General features: G+C 33.0%; 1 protein-coding gene across 2 annotated transcripts; it reads left to right on the forward strand.

Annotated features, from left to right (window-relative positions):
• The first annotated feature begins 2,256 nt into the window (after positions 1-2,256).
• LOC133187153 (uncharacterized) lies at positions 2,257-12,331 on the forward strand. 2 transcript variants are annotated; one of them, XM_061322516.1, is made up of 5 exons: positions 2,257-2,360; positions 10,284-10,471; positions 10,557-10,710; positions 10,825-11,541; positions 11,653-12,331. In XM_061322516.1, the coding sequence occupies exons 2-5, from the start codon at positions 10,286-10,288 to the stop codon at positions 12,117-12,119; spliced, it is 1,524 nt and encodes a 507-aa protein (XP_061178500.1). In that variant the 5' UTR covers positions 2,257-2,360; positions 10,284-10,285; the 3' UTR covers positions 12,120-12,331. The 2 variants fall into 2 exon arrangements, with proteins under 2 accessions (XP_061178500.1, XP_061178499.1); XM_061322515.1 differs by lacking the exon at positions 2,257-2,360 and adding an exon at positions 8,772-8,856.
• Positions 12,332-16,940: the final 4,609 nt, after the last annotated feature.

Genomic DNA, 16,940 nt, shown 5'->3' on the forward strand with positions numbered 1-16,940 from the left:
CAAGAGCATGTTTTACACAAATGAGGTAAGCTATTGACAAATAAGTTGATTAAACTAGGATACCAACAGTCCAGTTTAAAGTCAACATTTGACAAATTCTATGATAAATACAACAGCCTTGTTAGAAATACAATTTACCATAAAGTCAAATGTTGACTGACGGTTTTCGGTCACTGAATTCTCTACGGATTTTTCCGTTTGCGCCCAATCATGACAAGAAGCATATGGCGGAGGTGACTGGTCGACAGCTAGGGGATGCTTACTCCTCCGTGGCACTTGATACCAACTCTGATGCTTTTAACGGTTCTTGTTTGCTCTGCTCCAAATTTGTATTGTTTCAATGGACTTTTGAGCTTGATTATTATTTCGTTGTCTTCATAAACTGTTTAAAAAAAGAAACTCATGATAGGAATAATCCGATTTTTTGTCGGTTTCTAATCCACATCGTTCAGGTACCATCTAGGGCTAGAAAAAGCTGGGGTTCATGATATTTTGATTCTGTTTTTTTTCTTCTTCTGAAAATCTTCTATTTAAGAAGGAAATCTGGCGATTGGAAACATGTGTACCACACGTGTCTACACTTGCAAGGGGTTTTAATGTTACACAAAGCATCATATCTACCTATCAAATAGATACCAACACCATGATACAACAAATGATCGCCAAATATATGGCCGAATACGCGTGACATCAACTGTACATTGTCGCTGCAGTGGTTTACCTAATATTTATCAATATTTTACATTGACGTCGTCTACAGCATTAGCTACATGTATCCATGAAGTTCACAGAATATCTAACAAGACTGTTTGCGATTGTGTATCAGACGGTGGAATTATCATCAGAGGACTTATTCATGTCATTGTTCCGACTCCACAGCACCACAAATATCGACTTCTTATGTCTTAGATGAACGGATTATAGCCACAGCAACATCGCTGAACAGTTTGGTTCAGATACAAGTCCAAAATGTTTATTGCAAAGCCTGATGTAAGAGTGCATAAGCTTCGTAATGAAAGTTTAAAAAAAAACTGCCTCCAGGAGGTTGATTAGATTTGGTGGTAGTAATGTAATGATGTGGAAAATGTAATATACAAGTGGGACTAATTTGGTTCATATTCAAAGGACTTTGACAGAAAACTGTATGTACTCTTGCAATGTCCTACCTGCACATGTCTTTCCAATAATCCTGGAGCCGTATTTCCATCTGGCAATACACAGCCACATACGACTCGTTTGAGAAGCGCATTCATGCAAAGCCACAGTATCCTGTTCTGTTTTGGCTATCTAAATCGCCAGATTCACACCCCAAGTAGCATGCATTGGACAAAATGATAGGCATATCCGTCAAAGACAATTGCATCCCCAGATTCTGCAACAGCTGACCAAAGCTTTACATTTAGATTGGGATAGCATTCCCATCGAATCGCGGTCATGACTGACCTAAGCTGAAAAAGAAATAGGTAGTAACTGATCCTTCGCCAAGCGCTCGGCACTTTGAAGTGAAAGTTGTGGGCCTTCCGGATGAGACCTTAAAAACCGAGTCACGGTAGGCGTTGGCACGATAAAGAACCCTCACTACTCAATGGCCCTGAGTGCCGAGTAAAGGTCTAAATTTGAAGCCCTTCACCGGTATATGGTGACGTCTCTATATGAGTGAAAAATTCTCGAACGGGACATAAAACATCATACAATCAATCAATCTTTAATGAACTTGAACTGTGACACTAAAGTTTTATTATGCGTTTTTTGTTTTGTTTTTTGTTTTGTATTTTTGAAGAGTATTTCATTGTAGACATTCTGGCTTAAATGCGTGTCGACAAACATGGCTCCATTTACATTTTTGAATTCACAAATAGGAACCATTAGATGTTTTCGGAAAAAATTCATAATTCTTCTCCGTCTATATGAATATAGCTATGCTGAATGTTGACATGATCTTTAAAAAAATAATTTGCATTTATGAGCAAAAATATGTCATTATGCATTCCCTTCTTTCACAAGATTTTTCAAAGCAATGAATGCAGCAATATTTACTCGTCTTCTAAAAAAGTCAATTTTGGAATAGCAGGGCATTTTGTTTTTCATGAAGGGGTACCTAAATCATTGATTAAAGTCTCTGTATTTACTTTCGTTTTTAAACATACGGGTACTGTACACGTCACCCAGTAAGTGTGCCAAGATATGTTGGTGAGGTGCGCAGTTTATGAGTGTACTTTAAACGGCTTTAAAATGTAGCTATACAGAGCGTTCAACATGGCTGAAACTGTTTTACGGGAAAATTGTATTTCTTAAGAAGAGTCTCTTTGAGGATTAAAAATTATTTCAACGGATAGAGAGCTGCATATAATCAAACAAAGGTAAGCGAGGAAACTTTGAACAAGTTTGGTAGTTTTGTTGTGTCGGCCATTTCATGAGGTAACTGGCTTTTAAACACAGGTACGCATGAAGAACTTTAAACAGCTATTTCGCAATTCCAAGAAAATGTACTGTCTGTTTTATTTAAAAAAAAAGCATGCAGCTTTTACGTTAATTAATTTTTTATGTATCTTTATGTATCTTTAAGGATTTCAATGATAGAGAACGTCTTTTTCATTTTAGTCCTTTTGCTGATAAAAATCATTTTAGAATATCTAGGTTAACAAATATGTCCTTGTTTTATTGAAATTGGGGGTCTTCTTAAAAGACATAATTGATGTTAAAATTTTTCACTTTTCGGTGTTTCAAAACGTTGCTACGGAACGTTTTGAAACACAAATAGATATTCTTCCTGTTGTCAGATAATACCTGTGATAAGGTTACCTAGAAGAAAGCTGTCAGACAGTTTTGAATGTACGTATTGATAAAATGTAAATGAAATGCAAATTAAGCATACACATTATTTATTTTGCAATGTAAGCAGGACCCATTTCCGAACTGAAAAGACAACCTAAATAGTTCGGTTTAGGTTTTAAATTTATATTTTTTTCATTATTGAAAGAAAAGATTTAAAACGTCAAGACTTTTAAATAATGGAATTTTATTACAATTCTTATTATGCAAAGAGAGAAATTATAGTGCGTTAAGTATCATATTATTGAATCAACATTAAACATCGACAATAAAAAATGACCTCAAAATGTTTAGCTATATGACTACAGGAAAATCTTTCATACAATCAGTGAGTAGCAAAACTTGAATGAAATGAGAATTTGTTTCTTTATAAAGCTGTGTTTTAATCAGAACTTTCTTTTTACACAAATATAAGGCACATTTATATTGCTGAAACATTTCTAACCAGGTTGATTATCTATATCATAATAAACGTCTTGGTCTCAGACTGTACTAGATTTGGTCTAGGCATGTTGGATAAGTATTCTATCTTCAGTCATGGGAATTCCATAAGGCCATTCCCATTAAATTCAATAGTTTATGTTTTGCACCATATTGAGGTCAGAGCGCAGGATGTTCAAACACACTTACTTCATTGTATCAAATTATCAAGTACGCATTGGTTGCATATGTGACAGAATCAAGTGATCCATTCTCGAAAAAAAAATCTATGGTAGTATGTGCCAGGCCAAGCATAACAGTAACGATGATACTAGTCAGCAGTGAATTGTTGAATTCTTTGTCACATTAACCGGTTGATCCTCATTGGCTTTTAGAATTCTGACTACATCCCATCTCAATAACTTGCGAGAGAAAGAACCAATTAATTGTGTTAATTGGTACTTATGAATGAAAATTGTTCATTTTTTCTTTATAAATGCGAAAGAGGAATCTAAAGACTTGTGGATGTCAATCATACATGCATGTTTAGTCTTTTATTAAACAACACTGTCATATATGCTTTTTCATTAGTTCTTTAAAAAAATCTTAACCATTTCCTATTGATTTAAAAGTGGATTCATATTACGGTTGATACATACCTCGGTTTTCTGATTCTGAGCTAATGGCATTTTTAAGGTGCTAATGGAATTTACTAAATTACATGTATTCCCTATAAACCTCATTATTCTATGCATTTGAGCATATGTATGCTCCCAAAACCAAATATCGTAGATTGAAGAGGCAAATTGTTTATTCTCTATACAACTAGCCCGCAACACATTGAAGGACTTCGTATTTGCACAAAAGTACATTTAACTTATGATTAGACCATTTGTCATTACCCTGACCAAAGGTCAAAAGATAAAAGGTCGCATTGTCCCTGTCATAATTTTTACAGTTGGAAAACTTTAAAAGCTCGCACTTCGCACTAAGGAATATTATATTAAAGGATGTCATGGCCCTGACTCAAGATCATTTGTTCGAAAGGTGAACTTTGTTAACACCATAACTGGGACTTGCTCGTGGACTTCAGTGGCGAATCCAGGATTCTTGAAAAGGGGCGCCCAATAGGTCTGAGGGCTGTCTTAAGGACCCCAGTGGGTTCAGGCAAAAAAAGGATTTATTCATCTTTACTAAATTTTGGGTCACGAAATGGGGCCCGGGCCCCCTGGTCCCCTCTAAATCTTTGTTTCACAAACACATTTTTGTAATGTAGAACATTTTAGAGAATCAATGTTTTTTAAAGACTTTTTGTAAATAAAGGATGTATTCACAATTTCAAAATAATTGACCTATAGGAGAGAACAATTTCCCGGAAAAAGTCACATTTAAAAATCATTGTTCTTTAGTTGTTTTCTATCGTATATATGTCTAAATTTTTCAAATTTGTATTTTGCACCTAAAATTTATTATTTACAACTTTAGAATAAACATCCAAAGTTAGCAAAAAACAGCATTTGTCCGTTAACATGCCGATTTTGGCATGAATTTTGGCCTAGAAGTCCTTCAGGGCAGGCCTGCTACTAAATAAAATTGTGATAAATTTGATAGGTTGGGAGGTAAGAAAAAATTTTAGTTGGATTTTATTAGGGGCACCCCTGCCCTAGGGTTGAAATTTACAAAAAAAAAAAAAAAGAAAAAAAAAAAAAAAAAAAAAAGAAAAGAAAACTATACAAAAAAAAAGAAAACAAATTTGACCTTCTGGTTCAAATTTATACAGTATATTATTATAGTAATGATAGCTCAATTGATATACTAGTAACCGCTATATAGTCAATATATATATAGTCGATATATAATTGACTATTCACACCAAGGGTACTTTTTTAAAGTCGGGGGTTTGAATCCACCTGGTACCACACTTTTATAGTTTTTCAAAGACTTTTTAATTTTTTGATAGGCTTGTGTATTTTCCTTCAATTATCTACTTTTTATGCATGTCCATTCTTCATATAAGAAACACTAAAGAGAGAGATCAAATCGTAACATTCCAGTATAACTTAAACACAGTCAAACGGAATTATACCTCAGCATAGCACACTTTCTTCGAGGACAAGAATAACTCACTCTGTGTTACTTGATACAGGTACATGTATTCTCAGCTGCAATGAGCTGCTTTGTATTTCAATTATATACATTCCTTAGAATTTAATCACATTGCTTTAATTCCGTCTGTGCTTAGTGCTTGTCAGGGTTAATATGTTACGCATTGCTTGTATTATTTGAGCTTACTAATTTAGAATGACATGCACGTATTTTGTATGTTATGAAAGTTCTAAACTCAGATCTTAAGTTTTGAAACAGTAGGGCTACATATCAGTAGCTTCACTCCCCTGGATTTCATTTATATAATCTGCATATATTATTGGCATGTTTTTATTATATATACGGAAATGATTTGTAAAATAAATACAGATCAAGAACAGATTTAAGACTGTAGACATTACCATTACATAAGAAGGAAATAAAAATATATCAATTATTACATTTCGAGATAACAAACCCAGAATACATTGACAATATCATGCTACATGGTCAATATCTATGAAAGGGTTCCTCTTCTTACTGAAATAAAAGTTTATGAAAAACAAATTATTATATGCATTTAGCCTGAAGTCATTCACCAGAACGGAAATCGAAGAGCTTTTTGTAAAGAAAAAAACCAATCCGGGACCTACAGGTCAAATCCCTATTCATATAGAAGTGTACCTTTTGATATAATGCTTGAATTTGATAGTGGTATCTTTTGGCATGTAAAGAATTCTATTTCTTGGTCCAAAAAAATATTATTTACGAGATAAGTGCATGAAGGAGTGCAGTTGTAGAACCTAAATTTTTTGCCTTCATTGGCGTTGGTACATGTAAACAACTCTTTGATAAGCATATCTAGGGAACTGGGAAAAAACTGTTTTGGGAGAGCAACAGAATTCGTGAAAGTAATTAATTTCCTTTCTCAAATTAAATTCAGACTGTAAACAGACTCCTTTGGATGTTGATCTATTTATCCATAAGATTTACCTGCACACTCGTCTATTTAATAATTGTAGAACTCGGAGATTATATGGCATAGTCCCCTTGAACGAATTAAGATGCATGCAAGTGCAAAAAGACTCTTGATTTATATATAAGTACATGTAGTGATACATTTTTTTATTTGGAAAGAGCAATGCATTATATGTTTCAAATCAGAGTAGACAAATTTACGTCCCCAAAATTGATCATCCAAAACCTCATCCGAAGACATGTTTTATGAAGTATGAAGTGATCACGTGCTCAAAAAATGATTCAAGGTAAATTCTTTATTTCCACGAATTCAAATATAAAAATAGAATCGTATGTTGAGCATGCTGAGAGGAGGCTGAAATATGACTTCCATACAACATCTCAATTGCTTTAAATTGTAATAAATTGAACTTAAACATTTTATAACTTCAGATTTAAAAATTCGTTTATGGATATATCAAAAGAATATGTCCCAGTCGTTTTGACACCATTATACATGTAACTGGGAATTTACGTAAGGGGAATTTTCTTTGGAATACCCGGGGTTATAAAGTGTAAGGCGCTTTTGCATGGTTGAACAGCTGTGTAGGCTAAACTGGATACGTATCGGCTGCTTATCATTTCATTCATAAAAATAGGCGCTATATTTATGACATACTCTTATTGGTGATCAAAAAATATGTGCTGTTATTTAAAAAAAAGTTTGTTATTGAACAATTAGAAAATGGAGGGGGAAATTATGCCGACCCTATAAAAGACTGAATTCAATTGTGCTTGAAATCATTTCATTAAATGTGTAAGCAATATGAAGAAACATTATTCATGTAAATTTTTGCAATGCAGTGCTTAGATATTAATTTTTCCCAACTCACAATGTTTATTACAAAGAAGTAATTCCATAAATGCAGAGTTCCTGGTCGAAGTACGTCAATCGTAAACCCCAGAGGTGACCATAAATAGGTGGATAATGCTACCATAATTTCCAACTAATGTGTAGTGGTCTAGGGCTTTGTATAATAGTGTTTATCAACCCTCTCCCTACATTGGAATAATTATTTACTAATAATAGTCACTGTAGGAGACGACATGTTCATATATTTAAAAATCAATTTAAAAACACATTAAAGTAAATATTTCTTAATATATGACTGGTGTTTTCAACATTGTATTTTATCTTTTGAAAACAAGTTTGTATTGATGAGAGATATAATGAGTCAGTATTCATATTGATATTCCCTTTATACAGTGTATGTTGGACTTTAAACACCATACGTGCAAATCATGCCTCATGTCTGAATTTTTAAGCGACACAGTTGTAAAAAGAGATTAAGTAAACAACAACTTATCAACAATACTTTATATAGTGTCCCACTTTCGCAACCATGTGCACTTAAAATGGTTATCTCAGTATTTACAATGGTTATCTCTACATTTGTTTAAATAAAATGCTTTGAATTGTCACCAAATCTTACCACCAGTTTCATATAATCGTAACCTTAGTCTAATAAACATAAACATATGGTTATAAAACTATAAAAATATTCGGTAATGTAAAACCGAATTTGTATACGATATCCTCGTTTCTAGACTGACTCACGTAATGTTACCATAAAACGGTCACGAATGTGAACAGGTAGAGAGATAGCGAGGGACAATACCTCTAGCCCGACTCTTTAACATACAATCGTGGATCGTTATGGAGTTTGGATTATTTGTTGTGTTTGTATCCTGGTTTATTGACAATTACAGTAAAAGCCAAAACAGAAATATTTTGCGGAAGGCCTTTTTTATGGTCATCATGTCATTTCTGGGATATTCTCTGGATATTCCCTGTTAGTCTGAACATATACAATAGGAAACAAGTACTGTTGTGAAAATAAAGATGTTTTATGTCATGATTTTGAAGGATTTCATGTTATAAAAAAGAAAATATTATATAGGACTGGCAGTGTTTTACAGCTATTTGTTTTTCATAATATAAATGTGTGTTATTACTGTGCGGATTTAAATATGACAACTGATTTTCTACAAAGTGAACCCGAAGAAGAGGTTATTTCATCTAAAGGTACTCACGTAATGTTACCATAAAACGGTCACGAATGTGAACAGGTAGAGAGATAGCGAGGGACAATACCTCTAGCCCGACTCTTTAACATACAATCGTGGATCGTTATGGAGTTTGGATTATTTGTTGTGTTTGTATCCTGGTTTATTGACAATTACAGTAAAAGCCAAAACAGAAATATTTTGCGGAAGGCCTTTTTTATGGTCATCATGTCATTTCTGGGATATTCTCTGGATATTCCCTGTTAGTCTGAACATATACAATAGGAAACAAGTACTGTTGTGAAAATAAAGATGTTTTATGTCATGATTTTGAAGGATTTCATGTTATAAAAAAGAAAATATTATATAGGACTGGCAGTGTTTTACAGCTATTTGTTTTTCATAATATAAATGTGTGTTATTACTGTGCGGATTTAAATATGACAACTGATTTTCTACAAAGTGAACCCGAAGAAGAGGTTATTTCATCTAAAGGTACTCACAAATGCATATATGTTTATGAACAACTTTGACAGACCGCTGCAATCATATCAGAATATTAGTCCTGAAACGAAGAAATAATTTGTAAAAATAAATGACAAAAAGTAGTTTCTGTCATTTGAAACTGTTATGGCGAACATCTTTTCAGCAGGAAAGTCTAAAGTATGCGCTTAAGATTTTTCACTTTGGTTAGTGTGAAAAAATATTGTAAAATTCAGTAATTTCTCTTTATTGATGTTTGTTCACGTCCTTCTAGTTACATGTATTTTTGGTCTACATTGGCTCTCATATATACTTTCAGCGATTTTAATTTTTACCCACACTTTCCAAAAGCGTTCAGTTATTCCTAATAATGTTATCCTAGTCCATTTGTCCGTCATATTTTTTCTTCTTTTAACTCCTCTTATATTCTAAGAAGTAGCTAATTCATCTTTTTGACTATGATTGTTGGTGTACGTCCTGTACATATGAATTAAGATTTTAGAGTTTTCATTTTTATCTTTAGACCATATTGAGGGAGGGGGAGTGTAAAACGACGTTTGCCTACAAAAACCCGATTCCCACATTTCCTTTTACATTGTACACAGTAGCCAAATCATCCTTCAGAATATAATTTTGGTGCCGTTTAGACATTCAATAAGGATTTTGAATTTTCAGTTTTGTAACTGTAGCCGAAGGGAGTGGAAAAATCACTTTTTTTCTTTAAAAAACCTGTTTCTTAACACCCCCCCCCCCTACATTTTGTGCAGAAGAAAAATAATCTTTTGGAAAACGATTGATTGTGTCCTGTATATGTGCAATAAAATTTCAGAATTTTCATTTTTTTCCGGGAGATCTATTGGGAGCCCAGATATTGAGCTTTATTCTACAAAAAACCTGCTACCATGAACTCTTCTTAAATTTAACACTGTCGTCAATTGATTCATCTTTTGAATCTGATTGATGGTGTCCTGTAGAGCGATAAGGTATAGGAATTTTCATCTAGGAGGTCGTTTGGGAAAGGAAAAATCAAAAACTTTTTTAACACAAAAACTGTCTTTCTAAAACTCCTTTTAAAAATAATTTCTGATCATAAAATTCTTTAAATTCAGATTGGTAATGAAGGCATTAAATTGAATACTTACATTATTTACAGTCCCAAGGGTCACATGCTCAACAGAGCATTTTACGCCCAATTTGATACATGTATATTTTTGTAAATATTAGAATAACTATTATAGAATCTTCACAAGTCACCTAGGTGTGCAGGAGCGTACATTTGAAAATAAGCATTTACATGCAAGTTAGTGTTATGAAAGTATTTAGTTTGTAGTACATTTAGAAACAAAACATTTACATGCAAATTTTAGTGTTATGAAAGCATTTAGTTTAATGTTTGCTGCATTTCGAAATATTAAAAGAAGACTGCTCTTTTTTTATAGGAATGGCCAGGAAACTGAACGATTTGCCCCCTTATCCTTTACATTGCATACCGTATAGCGCCTTGAATGAACTTGCAGAGGTCTTTGATTCGCCATCTGTAGATGGTCAAAGGACACTGGAAGGATTAGCCGAGGCAATCTACACACTTAGTGACTACACAATCAAAGTCGATCACAATAAAGTATCGGTAAGTTTAACTGACTTCGATATCTGAACAAATTCATTACATGCCAGTTATTTCTTTTTTCTTCATAAAGCTTATTTGATTTCAGATATTGCGATCTCGCTGTGCATCTGGAGAAAGTCCAACAGTAAAGTTTATCCAGGACCTCGCTAAATACAAGGATGCAAATCTTAGAATTTTACAAATGGCGATTTGTTCCCTCGAAACCCGTGCAGATGATATATTGGTGAAGTATTTAGGAGGTCAGTAGATAAGGTTGCTGATGCATATTACAAAAATATCAATCATATATAATAGGAAATTGATAATATGACTTACAATGGGTTAAAATACTGTATTTTTTAACTTTATTTTAGAAATTACTCGACGGTATAAAAGAGAAGAGAAGCCAGGACTTGTGCTTACCCCTGACAATTGGTCACAAAATGATTGCAATTGTTATGAGTGCTCAGAAAATGGAGCATTTTCCTTACCTGTAACTGATTGCACATTTCAAAATGCACGGCACCCAAGGCATAATTGTGGTATTAAAGACTGTGCTCACAATGGACCAAAACAACATAATTATAAGCGCAAACAGTCTAATTCTGTTAACAGAAATCAGATGCCATCACATCATAATAATTTTAAAAGTAACAGTAGCTTCTCAAATAATTCAAACTTTAGTGAAATTCAAAATGATGAGGTGAAAACACCTGTAATGGAGTATGAAATGAATACCTTTTCAATGAATCTGTTTGGCAATGGAACTGAATTTATGCCCCCCGCAGACTTTAACCCCATTCCTCCAAGTGATTATGAAGGGGAGGATGAGGAATTTGAGGAAAGTGTTGTATTATCTGAAAGGAGAATACACAGTGAAAATATCCAAAGACAAAGGACGAATGTTCCTGCAAGGCGTGTCCAGTCAATGCCTGTTGGTTCAGATCAATTGAATACAGACCCAGCACGGAGACATTCACATCCGGTTTTCAACAAAAAAAGTCCACCAAAGAAGGACTGTGAAAGCGACGGTGACATTCCCAATATTCCAGACGCCTGCACATGTTATAGAAGTCCTGTTATCCACATAGGTAAATCTCTCTCTCTCTCTCTCTCTCTCTCTCTCTCAGTGAAATAATGACTGGTTGGTAAGGCATTTAGTTATAAGACTCTATGAATAATTAAATTTTCATTTTTTTCAGGACCTAAGACAGTGTTTGTATCTCTGGCAGATGATTCTAAACATCATATCAAGGAAGTCCTAACCATGTGTACCAAACTTCAAGAAGCAGGTTTTGAGGTTAAATGTGATATGATGGAGTCTTTGTTTACAGAACAAAATATTAACGTGAATGAATGGTTAGACCAATGCTTCACAAGAGCGGTTTTCGTGATTTTTTGCATATCGCCCAAGTATTTCAAATATATTGGTGTGGACAATTCGACAGAGGCTCATGCAAGTGATAACAAATTTCACACAAGATACATTTTTGATAGAGCTCGAAGTGAATTTATTCAAAATAACAGTATGAACAAACGTTTTCTACCAGTACTTTTCCGCAACTCCGGTGCAAAACTTGGGCATATTCCGGAATTTTTAAGATCAACCATAAGGTACGTGTTTCCAGAGACTTTTGGGCATTTAACAGCATTCCTGCAAAAACAGTGATTTTATTTTTGGGGAATGTTAAAAGAATAGTTCCTCGTCCTTGTGTGAATATACCAATGAATTTGAACAATGTATTGACATTTATTATTTGATAAATCTCATACATCTGTTTATTTCACTCAACATATACATGTAGATATGTAAATACACAAAGAATGTAAGTGTTTATTCACATAATTCAAATAATTTTGTCACAGTGGATCTTTCTTGAAATACGTACTCTATTAATCTATGTTTTAATGTATTTAAATGTACATTTGTATATTGATTTATGTATTGATTAAAATTTAAAAAAAGAAATATTTTTCACTCATTCTGAATTTTCAATTATGTCAACATTTGAAGTGCTTTAAGCCTTTGCATAGGAAAATGAGTGTACCTTGAATATTTCAGTAGCTTGCTTGACTTTGATTGCAAAATGTACAATCCATTTTAGAGAATTTTTTATGCTCTGATATCGGTTCTTTTCAGTGTATTAATTTGTTCTCAAAACGGTTATTACTGTTCGTCAAATGCCGGTTTGTGAATTAAGGCAAAGACTCGATGAAGTTCATTTTGATGTTAATTAAATTTGTCTCTACTCGTCTTAATTGATACAATTCAAAATGAAAATCGTCTCTTCTAAAATAATATCTTCACTGGTAACATAAGATGCGATTTTTACCAAATTAGCAGGCTTCAATGTAAGTTTCTCCGTGGGTATTTTAAAGTATTGCACATTTTAAAAAAAAATTGAGAAACAACATGACATTGTATCGTACGAGATATTTGAAAAAGGAATTTCTCACGATTAAGGTTTTTTTCGTGCGTAAGTCACCTTCTTTCAACTATCTACATCAAATTGCGAAATATTAGGAAATAATTTCATGGCTTTTATAGAAAAATATCTACCGACAAAGAAACATGATTTCCATGCCTTTTAAATCATTTTAAGTTAGATAATGCTACGACTTTTTTGCATTATATGATACCCCTATTGTGAAAAAACTAGTAAAGCAATACAGCTTATATTATTACATAAAACATAAGTTAGTAAAAAATGTATTCGATAACACATTGGAAACTCGAGAAGAAGCTAAGATTAAAATGAAGAAGTGGGACAGCAGTTACATGTACATGTATTCTTTTCTAAATTAGATATATATAAAAAAGAAATTTAACAAATTATCATCAGCGCTGGCTTTATTCTTCTGAATAGTTCTACAAGATTTTTAATATCAAATTTAGTGTGAACTACTTTAAAGTTAAAAAAAGTGTTTAATGAAATATATTCATGAATAGCATTGTTTGAGCAATATCAGGGGTAAATTGCATAATTCTAATACTAAGGCATTTAAATTGTTGGGTTTTTTTTTAACGAAAGGTATGAATACAATGCGATATTACAGTACAATGTGAAAATTTGCCTGGAGTTAAGTATAGAGTCTGTAATATGAAAAACGGTATGAAAACTTTTTTAAAACTGATTTTTAAGACAGCGACTGCAGATACTTTTAAATTATTTTCTTTACCTGTCCTAAACATTAAGTCTCCAACACCCGGGGAAAATTGATGGAAAAATGTCAAATCTTTATTTCAAACTAAAATTTTGTTATGAATGAGAAAGATGAAGATAACAAACAGTGATCGATATATAAAAACTATTAACAGTACAAATATGTGAAAAGTGCATAAAACACGGACCCTTAGAAATTCCAGAGGTGGGATCAGATGCCTAAGAGGAGTAAGCATCCCATGTTGACTGGTCACATCCGCCTTGAGACCTATGTATAGATCAGATAGATGGAATATTCAGTATAAAAAAACAATTTGTTGTGAAACACACCAGCCAACATATGACCCAATGACAGGTTATATTTGCTAACAAGGTCATTATAAAGACCATAGAATTTACGAAATGCTGACTAATAACGGGGTTGTCGAAATCCTTGTAACATCAACTTAGCTGTCAGTAGCATGTACCTGGGTATCTGTTTAAAAATTGATCGTACTCGGAGCATGCTCGTGAGTATCGGAAAAGTTGGGAGATGTAAACACCACAGGCAGGTAATATTGGGATATTACTACATAAATAAGAAAAGTTGACGATGGAAAAGCTGAAGGCATCTCGTTTATCGGTCAATTTAGTTGTTAGTTTGCCTTTATCGTCTATAGTTCATAAAACACCCAAATATGAAACGGATGTGGTAGACTCTGTAGTGTCTTTTATTTCAAGTTCACAGGGATATATATATCGAGTCGACATATGAATGGAAGTAACTAATGTTAATAAATAATACGTCGTCGATATATCTAAATGTCGAGTTAAAGGCCACATTTTGAATAAATTCTGCTTCATAGGAATTTAAAAACAGATCGGAACACAATTAGAACCCATCGAAATTCCAACAGTTTGTTGGAAGTCTTGGTCTCCGAAGACTATATCAATGTTGTCAATGAGGAATTACAACATCCTTTTAATATCAACTTCAGAATACTTATTTGTGAATCAGGGTGAATTTTAACAAAGTAATTTTGTAGATGACCAATCACAAGATACCAAAATTTTCGACTTCCACTTCCATATTTATTGAAGAAGCAGTTGTCTATAATATCAAAAAGCCTAGTTTTTAATTTATCGTGAGGATGGCTGCATAAAGTGTAGAAAACTCATATATCTTGATGTGACTGACTTTTGAAAAATTTGGGGATTTTAAATTTCTGTAAGTTCTTTGGAGATTTTAACTGAGAATCCACATCTAATTTACACCACTTCTAGAATATGCTGTATAGCACAGTACATCTGATGTTTCTCCTTTACAGCAATCAATATTTTTGTAAGGAGTAAATTAAAGACAGGGGCTTGGTAGAGCATTTTCTGGAACCTGCAATGTATCTCTGTTTGTAAGGGTTTTTATGAAGTTTAGGAATCCAGTAAAGGTAGGGTAGATTGAACTCACCTTGGTTGACTGGAGTGTTAAAAGTATCAAACACTGAAATGTGATCTTGAAGAATTTCATCTTTAGAAAGTAAACTGCGAGTACAAATTGGATTTCCAGACGTGGAATTAAAGCCAGATTCTTCTAAAATACAGTTATGATAATGAGCCTTACAAACAAAGACGATATAAGGTTTACATCAGTCCACGTACTCAATAGATTACATCACACGTCCTACATGTACTTTATTTCAATTCTTTTGTATTTTCAAAAAAAAAAAATCGTTTAAAGCCGATTAAAAGATAAAAGAGAGGAAATTCAGAATACATTCAATATTCGTTTAAACCGTGAATTAAAGATGTATCATCTGAAGCATAAAGCGATAGCACTAAAGAATGTAGAACTCTATGATGTGAAGAATTTATTTCTTTAAACTCGATTAAATTTGTTAACAGGGAAATTAGCAGGGAAAATGAACGTTAGAACCTGGTGGTTTTGATTTGATGATCAACTGTGAATTAAATAATATGCTTTCATAGATAACAGATATCATCAGTATTTCAAGAAAATATCAATCATATAATAAATTTTAAGCTGTGTCACACCGATGAGGAGAGGATTTTTGAGCTTTTGAGATCAATGTTTTGATGTTTCTGTATATGTAATTTTAACTAAGCAAATAACGCATGAATTAAGTATGACTATTAAGAATAATTTGATATTTGAACACAACACACAAAATTATTCGTTCAAATATACATGGTGAATCGAGAATCACATATAAAGATGACAAGGTGAGGATAACGAACAGTGATCGATCTCATAAAAAACTATAATCAATTCAAATTTGTGAGCAAGGCATAAAACACAGACCCCCTGAAATTCCAGAGGTATAATTTTAAACAACCCATGAAATATGGCATTTCAAATTTATCTGTTTTCTGTCCCTTTTTTGGAGGAAAAAGACTAAATGCCTTACAATCTTATCTGATTCTAGTCGTACTAAAAGCTATTTCTTCAGTAGGAGATGATTAATTTTTGAGACCCTATATCCTATTACTAATCTTAGGATAGACGCTCCACCCTTTTGTGATGTAATGGAAAATAAGGTGAGATTCTTACAATTGCTTATTCTTTTGTACAGAATATTCTTTTTGTGGGTCTCTTCGTCAGGTTTTTATTTTCGATAACAATATTTGAGCTACTATTTTGCCATGCATGTCTGAGGTTTAAATAATGAAGCTTAAGCATTTAATATTTTGAACTCCCAATCAATGCAGTTGAAGATGTAAAGCAGATTTTCATATTAATTGCAAATAATAAGATATAGTTTCTCACTCACACTATAGTTTTGTGTTTAGAACTTCGTTAAAACTAATGTCTAAAGAAAGTTCCTTCCTCATAAAAAAGAGCTTAATTATTGCATCTTAATTATTCATTAATTATTATATGAACAAATCAAAAATTGTAATAACTCATTCTGTGATCTCATATCAGTTAGATTCATACATTTTCTCTTAGCTATCAAATTTCTATAACTCTCTTCTTATATTTCTACCGACAATACAATTTAGTAGGTAACTGAATTTTCAAAGTCATGATTTATTATCTGATAGACTGCTGAATATTTCACAACAAACCCTGTTACCTGGGGTGGGATTGATTCTTTTGTAACCTTTACATATACAAAAGTAATCTACTTAGAAGGTGTGCAGTGGTCTACGTGCAGTGATTCTTGGTTACAATGGCATGCCAAAAAATTATGTAAGATCTGGGTCACCCAGACATACAGTCTAACAGTGTTTAAAAAGCAAATGCAGAATGGACTGTAAAAGAAATATGAACATTCGTGCACTTGTACTTATATTTAATAAGAAGAAAAGATGATGAAATTTCAATGGAA

This window comes from Saccostrea echinata, unplaced genomic scaffold (genome assembly GCF_033153115.1).
Source record: "Saccostrea echinata isolate AGI-Se365-2 ecotype Australia unplaced genomic scaffold, CSIRO_AGI_Sech_v1 ptg000014l, whole genome shotgun sequence".
Taxonomy (NCBI): domain Eukaryota; kingdom Metazoa; phylum Mollusca; class Bivalvia; order Ostreida; family Ostreidae; genus Saccostrea; species Saccostrea echinata.

Excerpts from the sequence above, each read along its gene's own strand:
- LOC133187153 (XM_061322515.1), top strand. The coding sequence starts at position 8,802 with ATGACAACTGATTTTCTACAAAGTGAACCCGAAGAAGAGGTTATTTCA. Across the intron at positions 10,472-10,556 it reads TCGATCACAATAAAGTATCG|ATATTGCGATCTCGCTGTGC; the intron begins GTAAGTTTAACT and ends ATTTGATTTCAG. Across the intron at positions 10,711-10,824 it reads ATTGGTGAAGTATTTAGGAG|AAATTACTCGACGGTATAAA; the intron begins GTCAGTAGATAA and ends ACTTTATTTTAG.